The 14,112-nt window shown below is 46.2% G+C and overlaps 1 protein-coding gene across 1 annotated transcript in view; it reads right to left on the bottom strand.

The window, feature by feature from the left end:
* Positions 1-5,194: 5,194 nt before the first annotated feature.
* Positions 5,195-14,112, bottom strand: part of ATRN (attractin) — a 145,660-nt gene continuing 136,742 nt past the window's right edge. Inside the window, exons 28-29 of the mRNA XM_041467326.1 lie at positions 11,903-12,017; positions 5,195-10,422 (exon numbers count right to left, since the gene is read on the bottom strand). Of these exons, the coding sequence (XP_041323260.1) occupies positions 10,298-10,422; positions 11,903-12,017 (240 nt within the window). The 3' untranslated portion in view covers positions 5,195-10,297. The remainder of the gene's footprint in view (positions 10,423-11,902; positions 12,018-14,112) is intronic.

Raw genomic sequence — 14,112 nt, 5'->3', positions numbered from 1 at the left:
AGGGACAGCACGTGGGGCTCAGCTCAGGGGCTGGCTGCAACAGTCCTGCTCTGGGATGGAGCAACTGGCTCCAAGAAAGCCTGGAAATCATCCTAAATTTAGAGTGAGGAGATTCTGGAGCACGAGAAGCACTAATAGCTGGAAGAAGCTTTTGCTGACCCTCAGTTCTACCCTGTCTCTGGGTATGGTTTTGGGGGTGCTGGCTGTGCCCACAACAAAACTGAGCACCACTCCCTCCTACAGCCAGAGACATTAAACAGAGGAAAGAGCACAGGAAGTGATTTTTCCACATTCCCAGAGAAAAGGTCTTAGCATTCTTACCTCACCTGTGTAGCCCCAGGACAAGATGGACAGAGGCTGGAGCAGCCTGCTCTAGTGGAAGGTGTCCCTGCCCATGGCAGGGGCTTGGACCAGATGGAGTTTAAAGTCCCTTCCAGCCCAAACCATTCCTTGTTTCCATGACACACCAGAGCCTGGGGCAGCAGAGCAGGCTTAAAGGAGAGACCTGCAGAGGACCCACAGTCCCCATCATGCTGTGGCTGCAGACACAGCACAAGCAAAATCCTGCAGCTGATGTTCAACTGCTGCAAGGGGATGTTGAAATCAGAAACAACAATTTACCACACGTTATCTCCAAGCAAACAGTGCTAAAATGCTGATAGGGATGGAGACATCCTGCTTCGGTTATTAAAACACTGAATTTCTGCAAAAATAGTGGATGTTTGCCAAAGGGAAAAGCTGCAGAATTAGTTCTGACATGAAAAATGTTCCAGTCATTTCATGGGGTTTTTTTCTAAGGGGAAGTGGAAATTATTTCTGGTGGAAGCAAGGATCCCAGGGAACATGTCAATGGAAATCCCCCCAGTCACTCTGTTGGAGGCACGTTGTGGCTACAGCCTGGAAGACAGAGCTGATAAAACAGCCAGCAAGCTGCAGACAATATTCATTTTAATACTTGCGAAAAGCCAATCATAAAATACACATTTTTCACAGATGGAGACCCCAGACATGGCCGTACTCTGCTCCAATTCCCCATCCAGACAGTACTTCATGGTCAGCCACCACAGTCCAGACCTACCCACAGAAGTTTTGCTTCCAAACTGGATTCAGAGATCAGCATGAGGACCAGGAGAGATTAAATCCCATCCTCCCATGGCATTGCTGGTCACCATGGATGGGGGAAGATCAGAAACAGCCCCTGCCCTCACAGGTTTGTGGAGCTGCACCTGGGCTTCTTGTAAGCAACAGGGAAATAAAGAGGGGAAAGATGCTGTCCTTCTTGGTAGAGCCAAAGTGCTCCAGTCAGTTTTTTTGGCCAAATTCCCTGCAGATGTGGTTTCTGAGTGATGCACATGGGCCAGGAACACAGAGAAGAGGGGCAAGAAAGGGCCTGATCCTGCAGCTGATCATAGACTTATGGAATAGTTTGAGTTGGAAGGGGCTGTAGACCATCTAATTCCACCCCTGCCCTGGCAGGGACACCTCCCACTGTCCCAGGTGCTCCAGCCCCAGTGTCCAACCTGGCCTGGGCACTGCCAGGGATGCAGGGGCAACCACAGCTGCTCTGGGCACCTGTGCCAGGGCCTCACACTCTCCCCGGGAAGAATTTATTCCCAATATCCCATGCATCACTGCCCTCTGGCAATTGGAAGCCATTCCCCCTTGTCCCAACCCTACATGCCAATGAAAAACATCCAATTTCAATGCAGTTTGAGCCCTGAAATCTTGTTCTTTGTGGGGAAGATTTATCTCTTCTGAGACATGTCTGGTGCAGATCCCAAATCCCAAGCTTGTCACTGAGTCTCAGGAGTCACCAAGGAGAAGAGGTGACAGTAGGACATCATGTACCTTACCTCAGAGCTTCCATAGGGTGATGATGGTGTCCCAAAATCCTGTGGCCAAGGGTATTGGGACTCTGACACAGTCTGGGGATGTGTTGCTGTTCCCAGCCACCCTGCAATGGGGAACATAAGGAGCTCAGCCCACCTCCAGTGATGCTGACACCTGGGTTCAGCAGCCTCATTACCAGCCATAAAAATCACCAGCAGGTGCTCTCACCTCATTAGAAAATCTCCTCCCACCTCATGCCTTTGGCAAGATCTCAGTGGTTCCATTCTGACCCTGCAATCCCTGCTTTGCTGCTTGATTAGTTCAGAAACCAGAAACCCAGGGAGAAGTTCAAGAATCTGCTAATTCTTTTTTCCCAAATGGCAATTGGCTATGGAACTCTGGCTCTTTTTTATGCCTCTCTTCCCACCAATGGGGAAAAAAGAGAAATGTTGTTTCTGCCATGTTGTAGATGATTTACCACCAACCAGCCATGTGGAACTACCCAAGAGTTTCCCCAAACCACACCTCTCCCTGGGTGAAAGAAACACCACCCAGCCTCCACTCCAGGATTTCTGGGGGAGTTAAACTGGTTTTTAAAAAGACTTAAAGTCCCTTCTTGCTGTGAGTGGTTGATATTTAAGGTTTGTGGAAAGAAAAGCTGGACCTCAAATTCCTCTCTGGCTCCTTACCCAAAACCATTCATTAATGACAGCTGAAGACAAAGACCATCATCCTGGATGGACACAACACCCGGAAAACCTCCACTCTCTCTTCCCTTCCAACCTCTTTTCTTTGCTACAACACAAGAAAAATCAGAGCAGGGATGAAAAATGGCTCCAGCCCTCTGTAGTTTTTCCTGCTGTCCAAAATAAATTTAAAGCAGCTCTAAAACCACTACCCCCTGCCCATTTCATTTCAAGTCTGGACACCCCACGCTGTGCTGTCAGCCTGGCATCCTCTGCTCAGCTCTGCAGCAATTGCTGGAATTGGGCTCCTGCATCCCAGTTTAATGCCATGGAATGAAGCAGCACAGCAGCCTTCGGAGGCGACTGTGGCTGAAACCCTCATGGCTCATAAATGTCAGGTTCAACTCTGCTTCATCCCAGCAGTGCTTAATTCCAAAGTTGGAGAGTGACATAAAAATAAATGGAGAGCAGCGATTGCGTCCCGGCAGGACTCGGAGCGCGGCTGCCTGGGTGTCACGGATCAAGTGACAGCTTCAGACAAGCCCTGCCTCAGGCACAGGCTTTCGGCAGCAGCTCTGCTTAGGTGACCTGCACCTCAATCCCTCTGGCTCACAAGATCTTAAGGCTGGCTGATTAGGGCTATTATAAAATGTGTTATTTATTGAACAGACAGGAGGTAACAGACAAAAGGCCTTGAACAGTTCCTACACAGTACAAAACAAGAGAACTACTGAGAGATTACATAAAACAGTACACGACATTAAGGTTATTGTTATATATTAAATATATATTGTTATATATTATTGTTATATATATTAAAGCTAGCAAAGACACAGTAGAGAACAGGAGTCAGTAGAACTCACCACCCTTAGAGTACAGAGTCCTTCCATTCAGCCCTTGAGAGAGTAACCACAAAATTGATGTCCCAGCTTTGGGGAAAAGCCCCACAAATTTCTATAGAATGTGCAGAAGTCTTTTGCTTTGTGAAAGTTTGGTGCAGCTTTTATAGTTTGCAAAGTGGAGTGTCTGTCAGTCAAAAATTCCAGCTGATCTTTCCACAGTCTTGCTTCCACAGCAAGATGTTTATTGTCAGCTAGTAGTGTCACTTTCCCAGTGCCTGAATAACCATGAGACAGGCGATCTTTAGTGACTTATTTCACCAAATGGCAAGCTTTTGTGAAGGGCGAGAAGTCTTGACAAAACAAGACAAACAGCAGCTAAGTGCCTGTGGTGGGAGAGGAGCGGCCACCTCTGCCTCCCTCTGCAGCTGCTGTGTGTGTCCGGAACACCAGCGTCCCGGCAGGACTCGGAGCGCGGCTGCCTGGGTGTCACGGATCAAGTGACAGCTTCAGACAAGCCCTGCCTCAGGCACAGGCTTTTGGCAGCAGCTCTGCTTAGGTGACCTGCACCTCAATCCCTCTGGCTCACAAGATCTTAAGGCTGGCTGATTAGGGCTATTATAAAATGTGTTATTTATTGAACAGACAGGAGGTAACAGACAAAAGGCCTTGAACAGTTCCTACACAGTACAAAACAAGAGAACTACTGAGAGATTACATAAAACAGTACACGACATTAAGGTTATTGTTATATATTAAATATATATTGTTATATATTATTGTTATATATATTAAAGCTAGCAAAGACACAGTAGAGAACAGGAGTCAGTAGAACTCACCACCCTTAGAGTACAGAGTCCTTCCATTCAGCCCTTGAGAGAGTAACCACAAAATTGATGTCCCAGCTTTGGGGAAAAGCCCCACAAATTTCTATAGAATGTGCAGAAGTCTTTTGCTTTGTGAAAGTTTGGTGCAGCTTTTATAGTTTGCAAAGTGGAGTGTCTGTCAGTCAAAAATTCCAGCTGATCTTTCCACAGTCTTGCTTCCACAGCAAGATGTTTATTGTCAGCTAGTAGTGTCACTTTCCCAGTGCCTGAATAACCATGAGACAGGCGATCTTTAGTGACTTATTTCACCAAATGGCAAGCTTTTGTGAAGGGCGAGAAGTCTTGACAAAACAAGACAAACAGCAGGTAAGTGCCTGTGGTGGGAGAGGAGCGGCCACCTCTGCCTCCCTCTGCAGCTGCTGTGTGTGTCCGGAACACCAGCTGGTGCCAACATCTGATAAACCATCATCAAAAAAACCAGCAAAACTGGTGATACAGCTTCCATGGGGGAGAGCTTTTCCTCTTTGGATTTAAACAAAGAAATTTACTGGAAAAAAATTGTTAGTAAGAAAGGGAAGGGGCTGAGATTTTATAGCTCTGTTGGAGTTATGTCAGGAGGGGCAGTGGAGGAGCAGCTCCGGTTTCTGCTCTCTGGGACAGGGAACGGCTGGAGCAGGGCCAGGCAGGGTCAGGCTGGAGGTCAGGAAAGGTTCTTCCCCCAGCGGGGCACCTGGGGAAAAGTGAACCTGAGGGCAGAAATGGAAACTATTTAATGACTGTCTTTGTCTTAAAAATCTACAGATTTAACTCTTTGAATTACATCCATCCATCCCCCACCCAGAGGACACGTCCCTCCTTCCTCCTCCCAAATTCAGCACCTGCCAGGAGCCACTGACACCCACCACCACCACAACAGAAACTCACCCTCACTTCAGCCAGAAGCCTTCAAAACACTTGCAATTATTTCTGCCCGCCCCCCCCCCCTTTTTAAGAAAATAAGAGGAAAAATTTAACCAGATCATCTACTTTTTATTTCAGAGGAAAGATTTGCATTATTTACTTTTATTTATATACATGTACTTCACATTTGTATTTAAAATGCACAGACCTCCCAAGAATTTTCTCGTTCCGGCTTTAAATTAGCTGTTATTTTACAATACAAAAAATTATACCAAAAAACTGCAATCCTAAATGTGTGTATGTATAACACCCACAACCCCAGCAATGAAATAGTTTACAATACTTGCTCCTATTTACATATGAATGCAATAAATGCTAAATTATACATATTAACAAACTAAGCTCAAGTCTGAACACAGATAAGAATCATAAATAATTACAGAACAAAGAGGGAAAAAATCCAGAATACAATTAATTCAAGGATCTTAGTTTAAAGAACATTTATTGTGCACAAATTTCAGAGTAATATAAAACTCTTTTTTTTCTTTTATTTTTTTCTTTTTTTTTTTAATGGACGGACATGTGATACACTCTGCGACAATTGTTTTTTTTTTTTTCTTTTTTTTCTACTGGTGAGGTTTGTGGAATCAATACTAAATGGAGAGGAAATGTCTAAAGAATTCTAGTACCTGGAAGACGCACACAAATAGTCTGTGTGAACAAAGAAACAGACTGAACAAAACCTGCCCTGATGCAGAAAAAGTCAGCAGATACACATATTGTAGTAGTCCTGGCATGGAAACTCAGCTCGTTTCAGCAGCTACCAACAGAAAAAGCAGGAATTTGTCTAAAATTGCAAAGAACACACCCCAGAATGAGGAGCACGCCCCAAGCCATCCCTTCCCTCCCTCCCGCAGCCCCAGCAGTCGGGGAGCAGCTTCCCTCCACCCAAGGCCTGCAGCTCCGGGAGGGAGCTCTGCCACGGCAGCCCCGTCCTCCCTTCCCTGGCTGCTCCCACAAGGAGAGACCCGAGAGGAGCTCGGAGCTGCTCGGGGCACGCAGAGCCTGCTCGCTGCTTTCTCACAGCAGTTTAATAGAAATAAATCCCAGTTTCCAGCGGGAAGGGCTGAGGGCTCCCAGGTGCAGCTGGTGCTGTCCCCAGCTCAGGGTCTCATGGAGAAGGAAAAGCAGCTGAACACCTGGAGCAGAAGGACGGAGGGGCAGCCCAGCCCCACGGCACTGGAGCCCCAGGGGTTATGGAAAAGGCCCAAATTTGATTTCAGCCTCAAACCCTCCCTTCAGCTCAGGGCCGAGCCAGCCGAGTGCCATTTACAGCCATCCCACACACCCAGGGCCTGGGGACCCTGGCCACCTTCCCTGCAGAGAACTGGAGCTTTGGGCACCCTCCAGGACACAAACAACCCTCAGGAGCGCGGCACGTCCACGGAAACACACCACTGAATTTGGGACATTATATGCCATGGCTTGATGTCAATTGCAGGCATTTCCCCATGCCTGCTTTATTTTGGTAATTTCACTACAATGCATTTTATGCCCAGAGAAAGTGATAGTAACAACTGAAAAGTTGTGTCTCATAAATATTCTTGTATCCAAAGTATTGAGCCAGAGCGTGGCAAGGTCATGCTACACCAGCCCAGAGAAAATTCTGGGCTAAAAACCATGGAAAATGGGGAATATAAAAAAAAAAAAAAAAAAAAAAAAAAAAAAGTGCTGTTTGGAGATCCACTGGCACCATTGTTTTCTCGAATAAAAGGGCCCCAACAGTTCTGAAATTTCATTACTAATGTTTTTAAAGGCTCCTCTCAGAGAATGAAAATCTTCTGAGGGTCAAGATGTCGAATGCTGAATTTCAGCCAGTTACAAACACCTGAAAATAGTGATTTTGAACGGAAACACTGCCACAATTTTAGTAACAAAAGCCTTAAACTACTGATTTAATCCTCCACGCAGTGACCACTATAAGGACCTTTATTACTTGTATCCAAATGTTGCTTTTCCCCCTTTCAAATGGAAAAGCCAATATTTAACTTGGTTTCTACATTTAAGTGAAATACATTTGAACACGCAAAAGTCAAGTTACGCCTCCCTGCTTTGCAAGATATCACAATATAATCTGGTGTTTAAAGCTCTGGAAAGTTATCTACTACTGATCAGATGAAGGAGTTATTAAGACAAAACTCATACATAACTTAAAATCATCAAAAATACATTCAATATTTTTTCTGGTTTATATACACTTTAAATCTCTCCATGCTCTGCACGTTACTGTAGAGTTTATGTACAAGTGCAAAATCTGTGTGCCATTTGTCATTTATTTACAGATTCTCCCATGAAATAAGGTTGTTCTTTCTCCCCCACCTCACCTCCAAATGAAATAAACCCAAAAATCCTTCACTTTTGATACTGGCCTGGTGATAAACTGCCAGCAATTCCTCTTTCCCCTATCCTTTCCCATGTTTTTCCCCGTTTACCTCTAAGCTGGGATGAAACTGCAGCAAAGCTATGTATGAGAGTTCTCTTCTCCCTCATCAGGATGGAGATCAGATGCAGGGCAGAGCTACATCCTAAAGGGGCCAGTTCCTTTTAGTTACATAAGTAATTCTTGTTGCTCTATTTACATCTTTTGGTTCTGATAAACCTTGACTTTGATCATTTTTGCTCACTTTTTCAGTATCTGACACCTCATTTTGGCCAGACTCCTGGCATACTGCAGGCTTTGCAGACCAGACAGCCCAGCTCTCCAGGAGTGAGAAAACATCCCAAACTCTGTATTTATGTCTTTTTATTAAAGTAAAAATCTATCACCCCTCCAGGCCTACGGTTCTGAAAGCTGTCTGCGATCAGGACAGCCCAACAACTTTAAGCACCTGCCCAAGAGCTGTCCTGAAGAGGGAAACCCAAGCACAGGGGCTTTCACCATCTGGGCTGGCAGTTCTCCTCCCAAAAGCAGCAAGAAGAAATCTGCAAACATCAGGATGTGTATTGTGGCTGAAAATACACAGGGGAGGGATTTTAGTCCAGTCTTATTTCTCCAGTTCAGATTAACCCTATCACTGAGCAAGTTAGAAAATATTAGCAGGAGATGAATCTGTCTGAGGTAATCTGTGCATCAGGTAAAACTTAAATTGCCTGAATCCCTTCATTCTAAGACAAATCTCAACCCTTTTCCGACCATAATTCCTCTTCCCCACAGAGCACTGAAACTTCTAGTTTAGAAACAGATGCATTTATATATATTTATATATATAATGCATTTTTTCCCAATATTTTTCTGCAGTCCAAATATTTTATTTCAGTCCCATTGCACTTGTTAAATGACACATTAAATCAGAATTATCATCCACCACAGTCCTTAAGCCATCAGGCTGTTCCCATCACCACTGTCTGGACACACACAGCAATCCACCCCATTATTGCAATGCTGCCAGGCTCCAAAGAGCTTCTTCAAAATACATGGTTAGGAAAAAAACACCCCAGGAATCAATGGCTGATATGTGACTGATCACCAGAACACACACAAAAAAGGAGCAGTTATTTGGGTTTCAGTTTGGAAAGGTGCTGCCTGGCCAGACCCAAGAGCACTTCCCTTCCACGTGTTCCTTCTCCATTTATTAAATATCAGATGTCCTCAAGAGAACCCACCAGCCCAGTGACCTGGGTGAATCCACGATGACTGTGATGGAACCATAATCACACCCCTCGTTTGGCACCTTCGCCAACCCTTCCCACCAGCTGCAGCCCACCACGCCGTGTGGCCCTGGCCCTGTGCCACATTCCAGGGGTACACTGGACACCACCACACACAGATGGGTAGGCTCAGTCCAACCTTGAGCCTCAAAACACAATCCCAGCTTGTCAGAGCAGTTCAGATGGTTTGATGCACCCCCCAAGCACCAAACCTTCTCTTTGCTGCTTGCAAGTCTCATCTTTCACCAACCAGCAACTTCTTCAACCTCTAACAGAGCTCAAGCTCAACAGGAAATACCAGGATCCGATCGTGCAGAACTCAAACCTGTGGCAAAACAAAGCTGCTCTGCTTGATTTTTATTTAAAGTTCTTTTTTTACTTCATCCTCAAGTGATCTGGCACCCAGAGTGTTGCTTTTTACACTTTGTAAGAAGATGGAGCAAACCATAACCACTGAGGAGCAATGCCTCCAAGCTCAGCTCTCATCCAGAGGATGGCGAGAGGCAAGGGGGAGGAAAGGGGCCAAAATCAGAAAAATGTGATGTGTCTGACTGGAACACAGACTGCTTCTATGAAAATGCTGGTGAAACTGGGAGTTTTCTTATGGGATACTGAAACTCTACGTGCCTTCCCGATATTTGCACCTGGGTGAGCATCTGCTTGGTCAGGAAAATGCAATTTTTGTCTGACTGCACGGGACAGAGGACACAGAGTGCCTTGGGTGACTCTAGATGTGAGTATACATACCTTTAAAAGAATTTAATTATGTTAAAAAGCAGCATGTGTAGCAGTCTCCTCACTCCTAGATCTGTTCACGTCTAGGCACTTGTGTGTGGTGTACTCCAAGCAGGTTAAGACTATGTAAACACTGAGTCTTTCCAAAGCAACATCCAACTTTCCAGTTATTTCATGTGGTCTGAGCAACATCAGCCTTTAAACCATCCCAGCTTTTGCCTTTCTGGACCATGATGACTACAAAAAGGCTGTGCCTGGAAGAGAGTTCCACTGAAATAATGAGGGAACAATTACATATTAAATGAAAACAAAGAATGAAGATGCTTTGAAGATTAATAGTAGTGTTTATGTGTTGAGAGCTGACACCTGTAAACACTGGATCTTTTTCTTTTTGTACAGTTTGATAAATACATGAACTACAAAGCACTTTCCATGTAGAAACCTGAGTGTCATTCATTGGACTACTGTTGTATTTACACTGACCAGGAGTGGCGGCGTCGGACCTCACCGCACCTGCAAGGAAATCACTTTGCTTTAACCTTGAAGAAAACAAAGGAGCAATCTGAAGCCATGTGTCAGTAAAACTTAAGTGGAGCAGTTGTCAAATAAAGCCAACTAGCACGTAGATGAGAGAAAAAAACTGGGTTCAAGGAAGTTGTGTTTTTTTCCGGGTGCTTCTAGTCTCTTGGGACACAACTTGGAAATCTTCCTCCTCCTTGGTATCACTTTTCCATTTTGTTTAAAACCCTAGACAGTTTCTGATGTCCATGCATCAAATACAGGTTCCTGGCTGTGCAGGGGGCTGCTGCTTCCGATTTCGGATGGCGCCCGATTTCTCTTTGTAGGCAATTGGCATCTGTTGTGAAATGTCCACCAGAGCACTGGCCACCGCGAGACCTGGGCAACAGAACCAACAGTCAGGCACCAGGACAGCCACAGCAACAAACCCTTCAGAAAGAGCTGAGAAAATCCCTCCATGCCACAAAATGTGTAGAATTTTTTAAATAAACTAGAAAAGTGTTGTGGCCCAAGAATTAAACTCCAGCCAATATTCTGAAAGGAGCTGAAATACTGCATGTTTAATTAGAAGCAAGAGCAGGAGGAAAAGATACAATAAGGGTGGGGATTACTGGATGTAAATCTCTAAATGTTGAAACCTGAACCCTTAATATTGAAGGTGCCTTTCTCTGCACCAGTAGATGGACTACAATAAACCTGAAAGCAAATGTGCATGGAGGTTTCACTGCCCTTCCCATGGATACATCACCTCTGCAACCTCCTCAGGGCAGATCAGGGAGTCATGGAATGGTTTGAGTTGAAAGGCACCCTAAAGCCCATCCAGTTCCACTTCCTGCCATGGGCAGGGACACCTTCCACTATCCCAGGGTGCTCCAAGCCCTGTCCAACCTGGCCTGGAAAATTCTAGAGATGGGGCAGCCACAGCTGCTCTGGGCACCCCGTGCCAGGGCCTCCCTGCTCTATTCACAGACAAATGACATCTGGACTTAGCTCAGTCCAGCTCAACACCAAACCATCCAATTCAAGCCCTGCTAACTCTCTTTCTAAAGCCTTTGCTTCACCAAGCTCACTGGGCACTGGGGAACCCCAGTTAAATCCCACACTGCCCAGGAGATCATGTCCCAGTGCCCTGACACCAGGTTTGGGTGTGAAGGGGTTGAGAACAAGGCTGGGTGGGGAAAAGCTCTTTGTCCAGAGCTCCTAAGAGGAGAGCAGAGATGCTCTGAAAGGACTTCTAGTGGCAGGACAGGGGGGAATGGTTTCAGATTGACAGTGGGCAGGGTTAGATGGGATATTCTTCCCTGTGAGGTGGGGGAGGCTCAGGCACAAGTTGCTCTGTGGCTGCCCCATCCCTAGCAGTGTCCAAGGTCAGGTTAGACGGGGCTTACAGCAACCTGGGATAGTGGAAAGTGTCCCTGCCCATGGCAGGGGGTGGAACTGGATGATCTTTAAGGTCCCTTCAAACTCAAATCTTTCCATGATTCTGTGACCCGATGTTCCCCTGCAAATGGAGCTGGGAACAAAGTCGGACAGGCCAAGTGACAAGGCCAAGTTACTTCACAGGTAATTAATGCAAACATGACTGTACCAGATCACTCTTTCCCCCACCCAGCTGTTAATTAAAGCATAGTCCAATATCAAATGTTCATCCATCAATTGACCTTATTAAGTAATTAACTCAAAACTCATGCTGGAAGCCAGCAGGGCCCAGACCAGGGAGCCCTAAAATACCTTGAGCACATCCCAAGCTGAACTGTGGCTACAGCAGCTTCTGTGGGATCAGGGAAGGTGAACCTGTAAGGCTGGGGAAGCAGCACAGAGTTAATTCCAAGCCATCAGAGACAACAGCAATCCTCACCTGACTGTCCTGGTGGTGGAATACCCCCAAGTCCTCGAGGCAACCTGACGAACACGGAGAGAACAGCTGCCTTGTTCCCAAAGCAGGGCTCCAGCGCGATCGGCTTCGGGACAGTCTGCAGCCAGGGAAGCAGCGGCAGAAAACAAATGTTAAACAGCGTGTTACACCCTCCCTCTTCCCCCAGCATCACTCCTTCAGCTCCTGCAAGCCCCAGGGCATGAACCACCATGAACTACACTGCTGTGCTGGGCAGATTTCCAGCACACAGCCAGCAAAGCTAAAACCACTGTCAGCAACAATCAAAACATGAGTCATCACAAGAAAACACATTCACTTAATAAAAACCAGGCTATTAAAAAGTCAAGCACTACACAAGGCTTGTATTTCTCCCCAAATTCAATAACAAAGGAGCAGCTTATGTAATCAACAAGATTGAGGTTTTTGTTCCATCGACCCCATCAGCAGCCTGTCACTGATATCAGCATGCACCACCACGGCGATTCGATACTCCAAATTCTATTTCCAGAATTAAAGTCCATGTACCACCTTAACAGCACTCTATGCATTAACACAGTAAACAACATTTTCCCAAGAACAAAAATAAGTGTTCAAGGCCAGGCTGGACGGGGCTTGAAGCAACCTGGTCTAGTGGAAGGTGTCCTTGTCCATGGCAGGGGGAATTAGATGGGCTTTAAGGGCCCTTTCAATCTGTCATTCTAATGTTTACCAGGCAGTCAGCTTTCTCCCTGGAGGAGCAGAGGACTGGATCCCTTGCTGACCCTCAGTGTCTGTGACCATCTCCCTCCCACTGCACTCTTGTGAAGATTTTACCTGAATGATCAACAGCCAGCTTCAGTATGTCATTAGAAAGCCAAAATGCAACAGCCCAGCCCAGAAACTAAAGTATGTTCTTAGCTGGGCCCTAACCCCACACACAAATACACAGGATCAGTGCTACTGGGGGCTGCAATAACAGCCAGATTAGGATGCAAGTGCTCGCCAATGAGTACAGGTTCAGGAGAGTTCCTTCTTTTGTTCCACATCAGCTAAAAAAGCTGAGAAACACTATTTTTACCCAATACACTCAGTGCTGTTTTCTTGTTTAGTATGGACAAATTCCACTCTGGTGTTAATGAAATAATTAGTTCTTTTTTCTATCAGGCATCAAACTACACCACAGTACTCAAATATTCAACAGAAACTCAATGCAATGTAAGCCATGAAAAAGCCTGAACAGGAGTCAAACATGCTGTTAAATTACTGCTGCTCAATAAAAAAGACAAAAGGAGACAACAGCAAGCAAAATGAAACTTAAAACTTGCCATATCTCCCATTAACTGCAATGACTGCAGCAGTGTTTGTTGGTCTGTGCCAGGCAGATAAATACGTGCTGCACGGGCTGGATGATGGAAGCTGCTGCCTGCCTGGTTTATGACAGCAGATTTCTCCACCTCCCCACCCCCAACAAAGGGACCCAACTCAGAGTAAAGCTTTTCCCAGAAGGAAACAAGCACACCCTGGTGCTGTATCCCAGACACTCAACTGCCAGAGGTAATGGAGAGAGCACGGAGAAGGAACTGCAGGAACAGAGCCCACGGACTTCTGCCTTGGGGGGGGAGCAAGAACCCAACACAAAGCTGATTTTCTTTTGGAGACACTCAAGTATCCTACTTATTCTACTGTTAATAAAACAGTTCTGCTGAATTCCAGAGCTTGGAGGATGGCACTTGGGTTACAGAGAGCTCTTGTGCTCACCCTCAGCACGGAGCAGAATGAGCAGCAAAGACCACACAGAGAAGTGATGGAGGGAAGACAGTGAAGGAGTAACTGAATAAGAAACTTTATTTTTACATACTTTTTAATGTATTTGTTTTCAATGGATTAATGGCCATGGAGCTACTGCAGGGCTGGAGCCCCTCTGCTCTGGAGCCAGGCTGGAGAGCTGGGAATGTTCCCTGGAGAAGGGAAGGCTCCAGGCAGAGCTCAGAGCCCCTGGCAGGGCCTGGAGGGGCTCCAGGAGAGCTGCAGAGGGACTGGGGACAAGGCCTGCAGGGACAGCACACAGGGAATGGCTCCCACTGGCAAAGGGCGGATTGGGCTGGGATCTTGGCAAGGAATTCCTGGCTGGGAGGGTGGGCAGGGGCTGGGCTGGAATTCCCAGAGCAGCTGTGGCTGCCCCTGGATCCCTGGCAGTGCCCAAGGCCAGGTTG

The sequence above is a fragment of the Pyrgilauda ruficollis genome, unplaced genomic scaffold (genome assembly GCF_017590135.1).
Source record: "Pyrgilauda ruficollis isolate IOZ18807 unplaced genomic scaffold, ASM1759013v1 scaffold206, whole genome shotgun sequence".
Lineage (NCBI taxonomy): Eukaryota > Metazoa > Chordata > Aves > Passeriformes > Passeridae > Pyrgilauda > Pyrgilauda ruficollis.
Note: the sequence above shows the minus strand (reverse complement) of the source record. Positions and strands in the feature narration are given on the sequence as shown.